At 36.4% G+C, this 20224-nt stretch overlaps 1 protein-coding gene across 1 annotated transcript in view; it reads left to right on the forward strand.

The window, feature by feature from the left end:
* CNTNAP2 (contactin associated protein 2) overlaps positions 1 to 3627 on the forward strand; it is an 885336-nt gene extending 881709 nt beyond the window's left edge. The window contains exon 24 of the mRNA XM_087714410.1: positions 2916 to 3627. Coding sequence (XP_087570536.1) covers positions 2916 to 3115 — 200 coding nt within the window. The 3' untranslated portion in view covers positions 3116 to 3627. The remainder of the gene's footprint in view (positions 1 to 2915) is intronic.
* The last annotated feature ends 16597 nt before the right edge of the window (positions 3628 to 20224 follow it).

Genomic DNA, 20224 nt, shown 5'->3' on the forward strand with positions numbered 1-20224 from the left:
CATTATCAATTATGTAAATTTACTTAGCGAATTTACTAAGTCACTATCAGTCACCATGATGTTAGGGAGACTTTCTTCATATAAGGTGCTGATGAACAATTCCTTGTGCTTAAATTGAGAGGTAACAAATTAAATAACATTTTAATGAACTCATTTTGATTACTAAGTAAAGATATAACAGAATGTTTAAACTTATTCACCAAAAGAATGTAATGTCCACATGGATTAACTTCATGGTTGGTTTTTGATAGTGTGTCTCAAGTTGGAATGTTTCTGCAAAGTAAATTCATCATTAAGCCAATTGCAACCAATAATAAAGTCTAAGATTCAGAATCAGATCCTTACTTTTTCATACATTGCATTGAGCAAATTTATCTTCATGCTTAAAGAGAAGCTAAATAAATAATGAGCAACAACAAAAAACAGATGAAGAGCCAGAGATTGTTTTCACTAGGCATACATAAAATTAATTTGGGAATAAAGCAGTCTTTCCAAACAAAGGAACTGTCTGGAACTAAAATCAATGAAAGAAAAAATGGAGTACTTAAATCAAGAAGAAGGAATATTGATAACAGATATTGCCTTCCTTCTACAATTTATAATTCTAGGTTAACAATAATATAATCCAATTTAGGTGGAAATTCTATCCTATTTTCCTATCTCTATGGTTGTTATTTAATGTTCCTCTATTAAGTCCCATTTCTTGATAGTATCCATTTCCCCAGGCAAAAACTTCTGGTAGAGTAGATTAAGTTTCATATAATGAATCATCTGCCATGATGAGATGAGATACCATCAGTACACTAATGACACTCAGTATCATTTATATCTCCATTCCTGGTGACCCAAGAGATGCTGTCACTGCCCAGTCACAGCATCTGGCTATGGAGGTTTGGATGGGTGACAAAGGATTTGGCTGAACTGTAGTAAGACTTAGTGGCTTTGGAACCATGGAGCTTCGGGATCTGGGATTTAATATGTTTAATATCTCCATACAGAACTGTGGCACAACTTGGGGTTCTCCTGAATTTGGGATTAAGCATTCCTAATAGCAGTCATGGCTAGGACACCCTTTGGACAACTTTTTGTTGTGTGCCTGTTACACCTTTTCCTGAATCAGGAGTCCCTATGCTCAGTCACTCAAGCCCTGGTCATCTCCTGCTTCGACTATTCCAAACGTATTCAGAAGCTATAGGTGGTGCAAAATACAGCCACACAGACAATTTTTGGAGACACTGGAATATTTATTTATTTTATTTATTTATTAGACTTATATACCGCTTCATAGGGCTTTCAGCCCTCTCTAAGCGGTTTACAGATTTTTAGCAAATTGAGTCAGCAAATTGCCCCCACAGTCTGGGTCCTCATTTCACCCACCTCGGAAGGATGGAAGGCTGAGTCAACCTTGAGCCGGTGAGATTTGAACTGCTGAACTGCAGATAATAGTCAGCTGAAGTGGCCTGCAGTACTGCACCCTAACCACTGCGCCACCTCGGCTCCTTGGATAGTTAATGTTATACCACTATTCCGGAAGCTGCACTGGTTATGGGTTTAATTCTGGGTCCAAATCAATGGGTTGGTTCTTACCTTTAAATCCCTTCATGGCATGAATCCAGGCTTTCTGATGAATTATCCCAATGGTATTGGCCCATGCTACCCATCCCAGCAGAAAGTGTGTGCTGGGAACTCAGTTGATCAAGGAATTCTGGCTGTTGGGGTCCAGAAGAAGAATGATTTTTATTGTGGCTGCCATCCTCTGAAAACTGGTGCCATCTGAAATGATATCTGTACCCATACTTTTGGTTTTCTGAAAGGGCTTGAAGCTCTGCCAACTGGTGTAAGGTCCTAAGCGGACTTGTCATTCTGGAGGTGGTTAATGGAGTAAGATAAGACTCCACCTCTTCTCCATACGCATTTTGTTCCCTTCCTTCCCATCTTGTCAATTCTAACACAATGTTAGTATTAATATTTATTGTGTAATGCTTTGATATTTTATCTTCTGATTTTTCATAATTGTAAGCTACATAGATTTTCTTCTAGACAAGATGGGCAGAATATAAGTTTAATAATAAATATAATAGCATTTGTGCAGATATATAAACACAATGTTCCTATCTCATCTGAGATTCTTCTTTCTACTCTCTGTGATTATAGTTTAGCTCATTAATCACCACAGTCTTTCTTTTTCTCTTCCCCCACACATACACTGATATGTGCATGCATGCATGCATGCAACTTCAAATATATTATCACAATTCATCAAAAGACCTTTCAGATGAGGCAAGCTGACTATGGAGATTTGTATGAGAGACAGGAAAATAGTTGCAATGATGAAATGCAATTTCAAGATATCTTTCCCATTATGCCTAATTCTGAATGAGAACTACTCAGAACAATTGGGTCTATTGGTTTCTTGTTGTGGCGACTGCTTGTGGGACTTTCTAGTGCTTCACTAGACACTATGACAATTTTCAGACTGAGGTTGTTGGGCAGGTAAAATAATTCTTTTCAGTATAATCCATCATCTTTCCTAGAGTACAGGAAGATGGCTAACTTGTAAAGAACTGAACTGATTATATCAAAATATTAATATTGCACTTAATGTACATGATTTTCATTGTGTGAAGTAAATAAATTATTAAAGTATGTATATGAACCTCAAATTCATACACATTTTGTGTAGTTGCCACTTAAGATATATTAATTTATTAATAAAAAATTAAATCTCATTGGTGAGATTTTTCTTATTAAATGAATGATATTATAAGTTGGCTTGACAAAATAAATATTTTAGCAATGTCAAATTTAGCAGAAATGTTTGAAAAACTGCAGGTATGTTTAATTACAATATATTATTGGATGAATATTTCTTCCCCCCTTATTTTTAATTTGTTAAACTCTCACATTTCTCTTAGGTATTATTGCTGTTGTGATCTTCACCATTCTCTGCACCCTGGTGTTCCTCATTCGATACATGTTCCGCCACAAGGGAACCTACCATACCAATGAAGCCAAGGGGGCAGAATCTGCTGAGAGTGCAGATGCCGCTATTATGAACAATGATCCCAATTTTACAGAAACCATTGATGAGAGCAAAAAAGAGTGGCTTATCTAAAATGAAATGGGAGGAGTAAACAGTAGGGGTTGGGGTGGGATTGCAGAACATTTTTTTTCCAACAAGCTCTCTAATGGACTCTTGAGCACATCTAATTTTAAAAAAGAGAAGATCAGCACAACTCAAGGTGCAAGTGACAGACAAACATTGAGATTACAAGCCCAAACAAATAGAAAAGAATATTGGTTTATCATGAATTGCCCTTTTTATACACATCTAATCCAAGAAAATAATCCAAGCAGTTCAGTAATTTAAGCAGTTCAACATTGCCAGTAAATATTGTTGTCTATCTGTGCTTACAGGTGTTTAAAAATACCTACAGGGATCACTTTTCATTTTTTAAATCCCTTTAGAATATAAATATTTCTTTCCAGACAATATCTGTTTCTGAAGCCTAGGAGCATTCTTGTCTAGCCTTTTAGCATCATGTTCTAAAAAGGATGTGATAATAGTTAAAACATACATTGTCATTTGATTTGATTTGAACATTAAAGGTATCAGACTGCAGGGTACTTTCAAATGGCTTTATAGTCATTTTACCCACTCTGGAAAATTCTCAGAATTCTCTGTAATTGTTTGAAAAAGCCAGGAATCCTAAGTGTATCTTTTCTATTGGTGTAAACATGTCAGTCACTTTTCTTATCTGAAATCACATACAAAATGTCCATAATCAGCATTGCTCCAATTTCTGAGAATGAGAATATTGGGGTTTCACGGAAAGTTTTTGTCCCACAGAATATTCAACATTGCTGAATTACAAATTTCACAGAAAATGGCACATTTCAGCGGCAGTTAGTCTGTGGGGAGCATTCACCGAATTATTCTCTTTACAAGAAGCCATAACTATGAAATTATCTTAAAAACCTACTTATAATAAATGGTCCTCAGAAAGCAAGAACTCGGGCTTTAAGATATGCCTGGATAAAACCAGATTAATGTGTTTTTGATAGGCCATTAATCTGTTAGCACTTTGAAATCTCCATTTGATTTGGGTGTATCATAATATTGTGAAGTTTTATCAATAATACAGACCTGCTGTTGTTTTCATTCTTGTTGTCAGAAAGGCAGACTTTAATGCATAAAAAGCCTTATTAAGTTTCTTGCTGAAACTCTTACAACTCCGTTGACCTGACATCACCATGTAACATTTCTTCCACTTGTAACATAACTGATTTATATAGATACATAGATACATACTAGGGCCATGATGGCGAACCTATCACATGTGTGCCACAGGTGGCACACAGAGCCATATTCACTGGCACGCCAGCCATCAGCTCCAGGGCCCATGCACTCAATGGTCAGCTGTTTTTGGGCTTCTGGAAGGCCGGGACAGGCTGTTTTTTGCCTTCCCCAGCCTCCAGAAGCTGTCCTGGAGCCTGGGGAGCACAAAAAACAATCCCAATAGGCCAACCAGAAGTTTGGAAATGAACTTCTGGTTGGCTCGTTGGGCCTGTTTTTCACCCTCCCCAGGCTCAGGAGGTTTTCTTAAAGCCTGGGGAAGGCAAAAAACAGCCCCAATAGGCCAACCAGAAGTTTGGAAACAATCCGTTTCTGGCTTTTGAGAGGCCTGGGAGGCCAACAAAACCTGGGGAAGGGTCGTTCATGCATGTGTGGGGGGAGGGTTGCGTGCATGCACATGTGGGGCAGGAAGGATTGGATTGACAGCGTGTGCATACAAAATTGTGGCATGCTATAAGAAAAAGATTCGCCATCACTGTACTAGGGAATTAGAACCACACTTATATGTTCATTGAAAATGGATTCTCATAAATTCACAACATTATATGCATATTGCTATTTAAGAAACAAATTTAATACACAAAACATGCTTTTATTCTTCTTCAAGTCTTTATAAATCCTGGTTTGAAATAGATTTTTGAAACAGTTTTCCTTTTACTGGAAAAGCAAAAATAAAAAGACTGAATAATCCAGAGCTCAGAATTATACATTCCAAAGCATTTTCTTATAGGCAGGTTTGCTGAATCTGTTATTCAGGGATAAGAGTAATATTGCTGAATTGAATGAACATATCCATGAAAGAGAAGGCTATGGAATCAATTCTCAGAAGTCACATGCATCTATGTTTTAGCAGATATAGTTATATGAAAGAGTTGACCCACATCTAATATTTTGGCATGAGCTTTCTTATGAATTGAACGTACACTGGATCAATTTGAATTATCAAATTATCACAAAGGAGATTCTATACAACAAATGTTAATCCATTTCTAGTTGGTTTTAATCAGCAAAACATAATTGCTGATACACAATTGTAATTTTCCAAAAGCAAGTTCATTGAACTACAATTTTCTGAGTTCTTGGAGGAGTTTCATAGCGGTTAAATGGGTATGAATCTGATTCAATGTGGTCATTGCTTTTTTTTTAATGTTCATTGTTCATCAAGAAGGTTCTTCACTGAGACTTTTTGAAGTCTTTATCATATGTGAAAGTTTATTGCTTTGTTACATTAACTCTTTATTAAGTATTCCTCTTCAACAAAAGAAGACTAATGAAATAATTGCAGTGTGTTATAATAACCCTCAAACCATAATGTCATCCCATCATTACAAAATACCTTCACATATACAGCTACAGTAATAAAACTTTATAAAAGATATACAGCATAAAAAGAAGAGTTTTAGGGCCAATGGTGATGATGATATTTTTATTTTTTACTTATATCCTGCCTTTTATTATTTTTACAAATAATTCAAGGCGACGAACATATCCAACACATCTTCCTCCTGCCATTTTGCCGATTGCAACAATAACCCCATGAAGTGACTTGGGATGAAAAAGAGTAACTGTCCCAAGTTCACCCAGCTGGTTTTCATAGTTAGGGCAGGACTTGAACTCACAGTTTCTTGCTTTCTAGCCTTGTGCCTTAACACCTAAACCAAACTGACTCTTAATTATACACTCATAATTGCATAGTGAATACACCAGAGGGAGATCAGTTTGCCTAGAACCCTTTAAGGAGGAATAGCAACAACTCTACGGCAATTTTCAGCAGTTGTAACAAAACTACCAAAAGTCAACTTATTGTAATTGATGTTCAAAAGCAAACATTCACATGCCTGAACTAGAGTAAACATGCTAAATTCCACACTGCTGCTATTTCCAAATTCTTACTTAGTCAATTTTAGTATGTTGCAGTAAAGTAAAAGGAGAATTATTGTTCTGGTGATGTGTCCAACTTTTCCTATCTGGTTTAGTCTAATAAGTTAGTAGTCCTTGACTTACAACCACAATTGGGCCCAAAATTTCTATTTCTAAGTGAAACATTTATTAAGTGAATGTTGTCCCATTTTACGACCTTTCAAGCCAAGTTTTAAAGTGAATCATTTATGTTAAATTAGTATCTTGGTTGTTAAGTGAAACTGGCTTCTCCATTGACTTTGCTTGTCAGAGAATCACAAAAGGTGATCACATGATCCTGGGACACAGCAAATGTCATAAATATGAACCAGTTGCAAACATCTGAATTTTTATCACATGGACATAGGGATGCTGCAAAGGTTGTAACTCTGAAAATGGGCCATAAGTCACTTTTTTCACTGACATTGTATCTTTGAATGGTCAATAAATGAACTGTTGTAAGTCGAGGGCTACCTGTACATGTTTAGTTCCCAGAGAAGCAAGGGTCCAAATTATGTAGTTAGAGCCAACACATCTCTACCACCAAAATTTACAGATAGCATTAGCATAATCAGCTTTTCCATTATTCACCATACTAGCTCTGAGGTAAAAATTGTCCACAAATAAGAATTATAAATTGACTGTTGCATTACTAAGTTATTAAAAAGCATTTTGATGAACATCAAGAACTAATATGTTACACGTGGCATTGAAAAATCTAAAATGTACTATTATATCTTGAAGCTCACTGAGTAACTTTAGGTTTGGAACAAAAATCATAGCTGCTGGTACCATATTTCAACGTAACACTTGGTTGAAGATGTTCTAATGATGAGGAATGGCATCATTTTTGATGCACTTGAGTTGCTATGTTTTACCATTGCATATGGCTGATGCTGGTAGCTACAGAGAATTAACATCCATGGATACTCTTGTTTACTCACTGACACATTACCTCCTTTTACAATATGATATGGTACATTTATATGACTAGTTAAGACACACATATGTCTTCTGCACATAGTTGCTTACATGTCTTTAGAAATTCCAACTGCTTCTGGCTTAGTTATAATACATTTAGGTGACTAATTTTGTTTTGTTTTGTTCAAGCAGGCACAGAGAATAGTAGATTAAAACAAATTGCTCCATTTCTATTAAGCTGTGAATAGGAACTGACCTGGCTTTTCTATCCCTCATTTTAATCCTGAATATCAAAAAGTACAGCTATAATTTTATAACTAGATTAGACATGTATATGCCTGCTTCACATACTTGAAAGGTCACATCTATCTAGGTCCCAAACATTACTAAACTGGACTAATTCATGCTAATCTATTTTTATTACATTTTTAAAAATTTACACAAAGATTACAGCGTGAGAGGAAAATTTGTGATTGCAAAATATGCTTGATAACAACCATGTATCACCTACACCTATGAAAACCTGGTAAAAGTCAGGAATGATAATAGTGATACTGAACTCAGCCTTCTGAGTGGGAGATGATTAGCTTCACCACTAGGCCACCATGCCACTGTGATCATAGTGATAGCTATTAGCACATATCTACTGAGGACATATGGCTAGACTACCGACTTCAGTGGAACAAGAACAAAAAAAGATGGAACCAAAAAATGATTTAATGCATATGTTCATAGCACTATGGGAGTTATTGCAGTTAGGGCAATAAATGCTTTCTGCAGATTATGTCTTTTAAAAAATATGGACTGTCCCAGCCTCATTCTAGCAGTCAGTCATGTGACTTTTCTTCTTCTACTTTTTACTTTTTATTTATTTTATTATAAACTGTTTTATGGCACTGTCTCACTACAAATATTGCTGGGAAACTGCATTAGAGATTGGGAGGATACAACTAGAAAAAATGAAATCACCTAAAATTAAATCTCCCAATCTGATAAATAGAAAATGAATGTAATTGGGGCAACTGAAGCAAATACAACAGAGCACTGCATATTATAGTTCTGGTTAAAGTATAGTAATTACTCCTAAACTTCCATTTCTGCTTGTAACTTCGCATGTGTACATTTTGTGAATATTTTAGATTTTGAGGAGGGGAAGGATTCCTAAATGACCATTCTTTTATACCACCACAAACCTCTGAGTTTCTTAAGGAATGCCTTTTAAAGGGAAGGAATGCCTTTTAAATCAGTGGTAACACTTCTAACTCCTCTTTGAAGAAAAGGAAAAGAGGGGGGAAATGGGCAATTAAGCCTAAAAGGGAAAAAAAAAAGGCACTAAGAGTGATAATCACATAGACTTGTTTTTCTGTAAAACTTGGTAAGATCAGGAATCAGAGGTATATTTATAGTGATGATTTTATGTAATCAATCACTTTTTTGAAATGACTATGGAAATGGGGAAGAAATGCACTGTATTGTATGAACATCATGTCCTAACTTAGCAAAGTCAAGATGTTCTGGCAAATGGGCTTTTAGGGCCATTGATCTTTTCATATCAAGTGGGATGTGTGTCTCATGAGTGCCTAAATCTCAGAACCACTTTGCTTTCAACTTCTGAGAAGATCAGTACAGTTAGACACACTATCTGTTCATTTGAAAGTTCAAGATTAACATGCTAATATGTCATTTATTGTCAAAAACAAAGTGAAGGACAGAATGAGAGGACTTTGGATAGCTGAATGAAGAAGACTAAGTGACAATGGGTAGGTCATTACAAAAATAACCCAGATCTGCTGGAGCACCAAATAAGACAATCCCTAGACACCTATTCTAACCTCTCACAAATTGCAGATGGAATGTGATCATAAATTGGAATTTATTTTATTTTTTTGTAAATAGCATATCTAATACTCCTTCTTGCTCCTCTTTTCTCCCCAATAGCAACCCTTTGAGATGGGTTAGGCTGAGAGAGAGAGAGAGTGATTGGTGCAAGATTACCCAGCCGTCTTTCATGCCTAAGGCGGGTGTAGAACTCAGTCTCTCTATTTCTAGACTGCAGCTTTAATCATTAGACTAAACTGGAGTTTCACTTATTGAGAAATGAGAGAAAAGCTTTAGATGTTAAGTTTCTTCAAGCGTAAAACTTAGTGAAAAATGGTCAACTCCTGCTGAATGTTTTATACAAAAAAAAAATCCTCCCAGAAAAGGTGATAATGCATGCCAAACCATTTCACTTCATTCAAAAGTACACTGAAACTTTACTAGTTTTTTTGGTAATGAAAATAATCAGGGCAAAGTGTTGGTAGAGAAGGAAGACTGCAATATGCTGGATTCTGTTTTATTGCTAAATGTATAGATATTTTTATGGAAATGTTTATAAGTGTCCTTTGCATTGTCCTAGCTTCTTAGCACAGTGACTAATCATAGTTACTTAGAAGTACAGAATAGCTGCAGTTGTACATCAGACCATCAATTCTAGGCTACAAGGAAAATATTTCTTATGAGAAGGCAGGCTTGCTCACACACCAGCAATTTGCATGTTCTGAATTTTTCTTTAATCTCAGCCTTTCCCTTTTTAAGTTAGTGCCTTCCTCTCAAACTCAGACTACCTTTCTGAGGAATCCAGAAATAAACCCTATGTCTAGTGCAGAGGTAATGTCACATTCCAGAATTCAGGTGTAGTAGATTCATTATAGAAGCCTTCTCAGCCATTCATTCTATACCTACGCATAATAAAAGTGGGCTTCTTTCCATAATGAATGGGGATTTTGTGAGGCTAAGGTGCTTTTAATCCTTGCTTAGCAACACTAAATATTTGCATAAAATTCTTATAAGAGTTTATTGGGGGTGAGTTAAAATGAGCAGTGCTCTATACCTGAAATAAGTTTTTTTCTCAGTGATTTTTCAGGCAGCAAAAGCTTTCCATTTTAGTAGCCTTTTTTCCTGCCCTCTTTTAGCCTTTTGGTTTTCTCTTTTGTCCAGTATTTACAAAACAATGGTGAGATTTTTAGAATTATTGTCATCTGTTAGCTATAACATGGACTATATATTAATAAGATGATATGTTCAAGTAGATTTGGATCAGTTGTGCCTGGACTTTCTTAATTCTGATGAATATAGAATGATGGGCACATTTAACACATTAGCTTATTTTTCCTGAAATGTTTGAAATTCAGTTGTTTTTTCAATGATACTGCCATGAAGAACTGATAAATAATTTTTAAAAATTAACTTAAGATCTGACAGATTTTGTTTAAAAATTCCACATTTTCAGAATTCTTCAGTAAAAGATTCAATAGATTTATTTCTTTTCTTTAAGGGAATAAATTCACATTGTGCAAAATGTATGCCCTCTTTATCTATCAGAAAGGTTCTCTACCAGAAATGGAAACAGAATGTGGCCTCTTCATACAACTAGAGTTAAGAATATTAGATATCTTGGATTCCTCCAGTTCTAGGCATGTCTTCCTATCAAATGTTTGTTCTGTTATGCTATAATAATCATGCCTACTTCAGTACAGAAAAATGATAAAAACTATCTCTTTTAGGGGAATGGTTTGTAAATTTCTAAAGAGTGTAACTCTGTAAGGTCTTATCTGATATATGTAAAAGTACATTAAAGGAGCCTTGTCAGATTGAGTATATTCTATGGTGTTGTTTTACCTTTTCTTTAAAATTTTCTTAAAATTGCTTTGGATAATATTTTTAAGTTTCAATAAAAAATATGTAATACAGGAAAAACAAAAGTTAAAGAATTAAGAAAAAGACAGGGAGAACTGCTAAAAGAAAAAAGTTATAACTTTCAACATTTTTTCAGTACTGTAAAAAGAAAACTCAAATACAACCTCAGAAAAGTACACCCTCAACCTTTTCCTTTACACTTCACAATATTTCAAACTATTTCTAAACTAACAAAATCATTCTTACTGCCAAAACCTAGAATCAAAATTTTCATTTTTTTTCAGTACGAAGCAAAAAAGTTCAAAAACTGTTTCCAAATGGAAACAAAACTAGCTAAGTTCTTTTTAATTAGTTTTGCCATCTCTGCTTTCTTGTCTTTAAAACAAACCTTCTTGGGGTAACAACAAAAGATGTATCTTAGAAGAAAGTTTTGTTTTGTATTTAATCCAGACTCTTAAAAAATAAAACAAAAGTTTTAAAAATCCATTCAATCTAATCCAAAGCATAGTGGATTAGAGCAAAGTATCCAAAGCATAGTGACGTGCTCATGTCTATCTGGACATTATGTGTATCCCACAAAGTTTTTAATATCTACAGATTACTATAATTTCAATAAACATTGAACTTCCGTCTACAAATAAATAAGAACTATTGTGGAACTTCTGCCAAAAAAAAAAAATAACTGTGATGTCCTGTTTATGCAGGATATCCACAGAGAAGAGCTAAAATATAAAGCATTTGGCTAGTAGCAGAGAGGCCCAACTGACAGTACGACAGCATGGTCTTTGTGAAGTCTGGTATCCAGGTTTGGTACACAACGTCAGAAATAAATAACAGAAGTAATAATTGTAGAGCTCAGCAACTGTACGGCCACTTTAGTATATAAGCCATCACTAATTCAGATCAAATGTGATGAATTTAATACATTTAATAAGGATGAAATAAAATTTATTATTGTAGATTTTAATAGTTACAGAAATATCTGGTGGTATCCCGATGATGACAAAAATGGGGAGCCTGTTATAAAGTGGGTGGATTTTAATACCCTAGCTATTTTACATGACAAAACATTACCAGCTTCATTTAATAGTGGAAGGGAGTGCAGGGGATATAATCCACACTTGATATTTGTAGGCAATTATATAATTCAGCAATGTGTTGAAGTAGTTTATATGAATCCAGGGAACGCAGGTGAGCAGTAAATTACTTCCATAACTGAAGATAAGAAAAGTCAAGAGAGAAAGCTGGATTAAAACAATAGAGGAATTGGACATGAGCACCAACAGCCACTCCCTCTAGAGTCCACTCCAACTCACACTAGAGATTATGCCAACATAACTGCAGGCCAAATAGCCAGTCAGCTTCTTAAGAATGGCAACCCAGATCAAAGGCCACCAAAACACAAGATTAAGATTAACAGAAATGAGTGTAAACTGACTAATTTATTGTTCCAACTTTATTATGGAAAAACTGAGAGAAGCTATAAGGAAGAGTAGGCCACAGAAAGTTGTTCGTTTGGATGATATCCATATTGAACAGATAAAGCAATTTGGTCTGACACCTACTAGAAATATTTAATTAATTATTGGAACAAGGTAAGATTTCTACTGTCTGGCGAAAGTCTATTGTTGTAGCAGTTTTAAAAACAGGTAAAGAGGCCAATAAACCTAAGAATTGCCATCCAGTTTCTCTATTGTGCCATACTATTTGAAAAAATAATACAAAATTGCCTCACTGTAGCTGTAGAACCCCTTCTCAGACTGCAGTAGTTTGGACTTCACCTTGAAAAAAGTTGCACCACCCAGATTCTGAATTTAACTCAGTATATCGAAGATGAATTCCAAAAGGGCAATGTAATAGGAACTCATAGAACTCACAGCCAGATATAATACCATCAATCTTAGAAGACTGAAGCAGAAAGTTTATGATATGAGTAAAAGTTTTAAACTTAAGCATATCATATCTGCTTCAGAACTGTATGTTTTGGTGGAGTTTCAGGGAAGGTGAGGTAGATGAAGGAACCAAAGGAACTGTTTACTACAGGGTAATGTATTGACTCCAATTCTTTTTAATATTTACATGAGTGATCAGCTCCTCTCTGAAGGCAGTAATAACTATATATATGCTAATGATTGAGCAATGGCTGTACAGGGCAAAATATTTAAAGAGACGGAACAACATTTAGCTGAAGCCCTGGTAGACCTGGATCAATACTATTGTCATAACCAGTTACAATCAAATCCAGCAAAAACTCAGGCATGTGCCTTCCAATAAGCAGGAAAGTAACATTATTAAAATATTGCTACAGCCATAAATATTTAGGCCCGAGATAGGGCCCTAACATATAAACAGCATTATACAAACGCTAAACTGAAGGTCAGTGGATGAAATATTCTCAAAAATTAATGAACTCTACCTTGGGTGCCAGATAGTTCTAGTACCCTGGATATTGACTCGGGTGCAAAACCAAAGGTCCTTAAGACAACAGCTTTGATTTATTGTTACTCAGCAGGTGAATATGCCTGCCCAATCTTATATAAACCAGCATACATGCTTAGAAAATAGATATTGCTATGAATGATTACTGGGCCCCTTAATACTACCCCTCTAGTAGTTTTAGTTTCACCTAGCCAGCATTGCAACCCCTGTTGTTTGCATAGAAGAAGAAGCATACAGAGACAAATTTAAATCATCTAAATCTAGGCATCATCCCCGCTATGGCCTACAACCAACTCAACAGTGATTAAAATAAAATAAAGAGACTTACTTCGATTGAAGGAACACTTCGAAAAATTTGGAATCAGAATAGACCGATGGAAAGCAACAAAGAACCAACACTGGATGGAACTAATGGAGAAGTTGGCATCTGGGTCTAGTGAAAGCTGGAAAATATGGAAATAATTGAATAGACTGTGCATGGGTACAACAGATCCAGAGACACTCTGAATAAATGGAGCTATCTGGTGTCTTCTGCCCTTTGTGATTGTTGTAACATAACTAGACAACACATATTTATACCTGTCCCTTGTATCCTGATCAGTGTCCATTTGAACACAACATGGCAGCATGACAGAACACAATTAATATTGCTGGTTACTGGGCAATATTTATTTAACATCTACATGTTTTAATCTTGTGTTTTATATTTTAAATTTTATGTTGTATAGTATGCCTTATTTTAATTGTGATGCGTCTGATATGAATAAACTAAACTTAACAAAATTATTCTTAAAATCTGCATTCACTTTGGCTTTATCATACCAAACAAATCTCAAATTATGGTTCTCCAATCTAATAGCCTGTTATTCTTCAAGGTCACTCTTTCTTTCATCCAAACCAAAAGCAAGTGTGAATACATAAATTTATATATGATAGACCCAATCTTTTACTCTCTATTGCATCCTAAAACAATTTATATTTAATTCTTGGGTATATAGAAATATATTTTTGCTATTGTTTAAGTGGAACATCTGTGACCAATTTGGGTAACATTTGGAATAAGAATATTTTAGATAAAATATACATCTTAGTTATATACATTTTTCTCAACAAAGTTATCTGCATCTTAATTTTTGTTTTTTGTTTATCTTAAAAATAACCAGTGCATCAAAATTATTCAGTTTCTTCACTAAATATTCCAATTCATTGTTGGGTCTTATAAAATCAAAATTAAGTTATCTATTCATTCAATTCTGAAAATCTGAGGTGTACCGATCAGAAAAGGTTATTTCACATCAGCAAGGATTAATGCCTTGATGCTGTTACAGGGTGGTATAACAAGGTTTCTTATGCTGATTATTTTTCTATATCTTTCAGATCCTCAGTTGAATTAGTAGACTGTGTTTTTATTTATTGCCTCTCTCCATCTCACTTGGCATCTTAAATGAGTGTGGGCTGGTCCAAAACAAAAGTTAAATTAAAGAATACAGGTCTGCCTTACTCCTCTTTTGATAGTGCTGTTGGATATTTTGCTGCTTGAACAAAGATAACTTTTCTTTCCAGCAACAAAGCTGTAAGTAGGAAATCAGTTTCTCTGCTTCTGAAATCACTTGAGAAATGAATTATTCATGCAAGGCTTTTATTATATGCTCCACAGTAGTAAATCTAAGGCTCCCCTTTTTTTGTTTTTGCAACATTTAAGAATGTCAACAGTATACTTGTGATTTTGATTGTACTGCAGATTTCCTTGTTAATGCTTTATTTCATTAGCTGCTGCTCATAAAGATTAAGAAAATAAATGTTACTAGGTTAAAAAAATAACCAGTCTTCTATGAGTCTTTTTTACTTACTATTCATAAATCCCAATAAAAAAAATGTTTTCAACTTAATGTTAATCTTTAAAATTATTTTATATATTTGGATTCAGAATTTTCTAGCTTTTTTGCAAAGCCATCATATGGGATAAAAACAACCCTTCATTTTTTTCACATTTCCAATATAATGTCCAAAGATGCTTTTTCAAGAGGCAACTGAACTTTCTTGGCGATTTTTGCTTCTCATCCAATAAGTTTCTTCAGATTTGACTGGATGGTGGGGAACAGAAGGATTTATATTCCTTGCAGACACCTGGTCATTTGCATTCTTTTAGAAAGTCCTTGATTTCACTTGGATGTTTATCTGTGTCCTCAGGGTCATCAGAGTAGGGCAAATGGGTATGGGGCTTTCTTGGAACTGCTGAAAGGACGAGCTGTAGGTACTTCCTACACAATGAATAGATGGAATAAAATTTATCGTTAACCACAAATGTTAAATGTAGTTAAAATTAATGTGCATAGAAAATATTCTATCAACTGTTTTTAACCATTACATTTAAAATTAACATACAGAAATCCAGTTTATTTTTAAATTCAAATGTGTTGAAAGCAGAATTTCAAACTAAGTGAAACATTTCACTGCCAATTCCTACATGCCATTCTTTTCTGGTTGTACGTAAGTGTGTGTGTGTGTGTGTGTGTGTGTGTGTGTGTGTGTGTGTGTGTATGATGTATGTATGTATGTATGTAGCTGTTGCCCATCTCATCAGATATCATTCTTATACTTTGTTACAATCAGAAATATAATATTGTAGCAGGAAATCCAACATCTACATATATTATCTCTGCTTTATTGGAATTCCCTTATTTATTTAGGGGTAAGTTTTATAATTTGGTCAGCAAAAAAATTACTAGGCATGTATAGCACACCAGTTTGATCTTTGTTTTACTCAGTATTCTACATAATAGTCTGCATTCTTTTCAGGTGTAAAAATTAGAAAGAACATTCTTTTATTTTTTTATTTAAATTGTATGGCACCCAACATTCAACAACTTTCAGTGGCTCACAACATTCAAAAGAAAAAAATTACAATAAAATCAAGTAAAAAGAAAAAAAAGAGCAAAAGGAAGGAAATAAAGCAAAAGTCACAATCTCCGTCATCAAAGAACTTAATGAACAGCCATATCTTCAACATTCTTCCAACCAACAGCAGTGTGGAGGTCATCTAGAACTTAGAGGGAATTTCATTCTAGGAGCTGAGCACTGGTATGGAGAAGATGCACTTCTGAGGTTGCCATCAACGATATTGGTTAATCAACAGAAACCAGACTGAATGAACTCTGTGTCTAGAGATACTATAGGAGACAGATATTCCATCAAGTAGCCAGGCCCCAGGCCATATAGAACTTTAAGCATTCCCTACTCTGAATCACATTCTTTAGAAATAAACTGAGAAGACATACCAATGGTGGGTTCCTATCGGTTCGGACCACTTTAGTCGAACCAGTAGTGGTTTGGCAGCCTGGGTTGCTGGAACAGGCAGCGACCCAGGCCTGACACCCCCCAAACCGGTTCCCCAGTCTGCGCCATTGGCAGCGCAATCTTATTTTTCACTTGTGCGCATGCGCAGAACAATTTTAATTGCACTGTGCATGCACACACATTGCGCATCAGGCATACACACTGTGCATCAAGTGCATACAGCACACATCAAGCACACACAAGAGTGAACTGGCAGTAATGCCTTCCAGAACCCACCCCTGGGGCACACCAGGCTTGTCCAAATCAGTTACAGGCTTGATTATTACCTATTTGTTATTTGTTCACCAGGAAACAAAGTACAAGAAATAGCCCTTTAAAAAAATATTGATTTGAATCTACTCCTTATTATCAGCCACTATTTTGAAATCTAAATCCCCCTTCTAGGTTGGGGAGGAGGCTTGGTAATCATCTTCAAAACCGGGAAGAAGAATTTGTTGAACACCTTTTGTATAAATCACTCATGAGTTTTCAGAATTAGAATCATTGCAAGGTGGTAGTCTTATAAGATGCCTAGGGATGTGTCTTATCAAGTAATTTGAGAATGATTTAACCTTGCTGGGCCTAAGGAAGTGGACAGGGTTTTTTGCATTGTCAATGCAACCATCTTCAATTAGATCCTTGTCCCTTCTGGCTGGTGAAAGCCTCCAGGATGGTGACCAGCAGGTGGATACATACAATACTAAATTCCTCATTTCAAGAGAGGACATGCCTGGGACTTTTTAAAGAGGCCCTAGTTTATCCTCACTTGGCTGCACCTACCTGGACAATTTTATCTAGTCTTCCATTTCTCCTTTTTGAGGAAATTGATAGAAAAGGTGGTTGCTCGGCAGCTCCAGGGGATCATCAATGAAAGATTTCCTGGGTGTCTTTCAGTTAGAATTCAAGTCTGGCTATTCAACAGAAACAGCCTTGGTTGCACTCGTGCATGATCTCTGGCAGGAGCAGCATGAGGGAAGTGCAACCATTCTCACCATTTTTGATCTCTCACCTTCCTTCAATAATATAAGTCATGGTATCTTTTGGGGCCAATCATGTGAGTTGGGATTGGGTGGCAGTTTTGCACTCCAAAATTTGTCCCAATCAGTGACAGGGAATGAGAAATCCAACCACTTGCTGATGGTGTCCCACAGAGCTTGGGACTCTATCCTTTCTAATGTAACATTTTTTGAAGTATTCCATGAGATTATTCATCACCATGGTTGAAATTCATCAAGATACTAACGATGCTCAGTTCTATGCCTTATACAAGTTACAATCTCTCTGCCCTCTCCCAATGCCTGCTAGATGTCCTTGTAGAGACCTGGTTGAAGAACAAGAATCAACTGAACCCTGGCAAGTGAGTTGCTTTGTGTGTAGGGAGTCTCAGCATCCAGGTTTATCATCTCTAATTAAGGATGAGGTTGCGCTACTTATTCAGACCCAGTTCACAACCTAAGGCTTCTCTTGGATTCACATTTCCTGCTTAAAATGCAGGTGGTGGGCATGACCAGAAGAGCTTTTGTACAGCTCTAGTTTTTGCACCAGTCGTTAACTTTACCTGGATCATAGCAATAGCAGTTAGACTTATATACCGCTTCATAGGGCTTTCAGCCCTCTCTAAGCGGTTTACAGAGTCAGCATATCGCCCCCACAGTCTGGGTCCTCATTTTACCCACCTCGGAAGGATGGAAGGCTGAGTCAACCTTGAGCCGGTGAGATTAGAACCGCTGAACTGCAGATAACAGTCAGCTGAAGTGGCCTGCAGTACTGCACCCTAACCACTGTGCCAGCCTCATGACTCCCTGCACTCAGTTAATTCAAAACCTAGTAATTTCTCATCTTGACAACTGCAATGGCTGTACACAGGTTACCCTTGAAATCATTCAAAAGCTTCAGTTTGTGTGAAGTATGGCAGTCTTTGTGGCTCCTAGGATAGGTTCAAGAATTCATTCATTACTGGTCTGCTTCTGAGTGCAATTCAAGGTGTTAAACATTCTTATTGGCTTAGGTCCAGGCTCCCTGATGAACTATCTCATCCAGCTAGGACAAGCCAGTCCTATTCATGCAGACAGAGAGGGCCTCTAGGGATCCCATCAATCAAAGAACTCCAACTAACAGAATCCAGAAGAGGCGCTGCAGTGCCCATCGTTTAGAACAGCCTATCCTCTAGGGCAGGAGATGTCAAACTGCGGCCTGCAGCCCAGATACAGCAGGCCACACCCAGCTCAGCGAAAAAACATCATGATACACCACAAGATGGCAACTTGACACAAGTTTGACACCCATGCTCTAGGCTGGTTCTAAGAATTGCCCTAGTTCTTACCCTAGAACTGCCCCCACCTTCCTACACTTCCATAAGAGCCTGAAAATAAAGCTCTGCCATTGGCCTAGGGACCAAATGGGGGAGCCCCATGCTGGAAGTGGTTAGTGGATTGATGGTAGACTCCACCTACCACCACGACCCTACTTACTACTTTCCACCCATACATCTTTTTGTCATCATGTATTCCCCTTTTCTTTTTTGTTGTTTATTTTATTATTCCATTATTTTGCTTCTGTTTTGTTTACACTTCTTTTCTTCCTTTTTATTGTTGTAAACCATCTAGAATAGCGCCATGGCAAGATAAGTAGCAAATGAATTTAACAAACAATCATCCCTGAAACATCTTAATGAATCCAAATGCTCTTTGGAAAGTTTTATACATGTATGTATGCATGCATACATACATGTATGTGTCTGTCTATCTATCTGTGGTACTGTTACACATGGTAAATATAGCTATAAATCAGTCCTACTTTGAGAAGAGTATTGTGTGGGTTAAAGCAGGCAAAAGGATAGAAATGTATTAAGATTAATATTACTTAACTAGCAGCACATGAGGAACACATACATGAATTTATGATTGATATAGGAATGCTTAAATACATTGAGATAAAGATTAAACAATTATGTATTGTTTTAGAAAGGTTTTCAGCTGATGATTACAACAGAATATTGCGAAGTGTTTTAAGGAATTTTTTATATTAGATTTAATGATGTAACACTGACCCATTCTGGGCCCAAGGGTCAGTGGAGTGAAAGAGCTCATAATTAGGGCTGACCTGACCAAACAAGCCAGGGCCGCCACCCAAGATGAGATGCACAGTGTGAAAGGCACCTGTACTGATTGCGCAGCAAGCCTCCATCCACATCCAGATTATTGCCACTGCCATCCTAGGGATGACTGTTATCAGCCAGAGTGCTCCATAAAAAGACTAGCCTTCTGCCTGCAGCTTTCCCTACAGAAAAGGGAGTAAGCCTGAAAAACACATTTCTGGGAGTTAAGGTAGCAGGAGTCTGAGAGAGGTTGGGTGACAGCAAGGATCCTAAGAAAAAAACCTGCTCGCCTTGCTTCTATTGGTTCTTAAGGATATACAGCACTAAGTTGTGCCTAATAGGTAGCAGGAGAAAATGGAGCATTCATTGAAATTATAAAAATCAAAAGGAATGAGCAAGTGTTTGTGCAACTGAGGGAGCACCTCCCTCCTCCTCCTCCCTCTCTCTCTTTCTCAGGTCATCCTAATCCATGGGGTTATTGTTTAGAAAATTACTGT

Source organism: Thamnophis sirtalis, unplaced genomic scaffold, assembly GCF_051295495.1.
Source record: "Thamnophis sirtalis isolate CommonGarterSnake01/CBP01778 unplaced genomic scaffold, rThaSir2_p1.2 scaffold_4, whole genome shotgun sequence".
NCBI classification, from domain to species: Eukaryota; Metazoa; Chordata; class Lepidosauria; order Squamata; family Natricidae; genus Thamnophis; species Thamnophis sirtalis.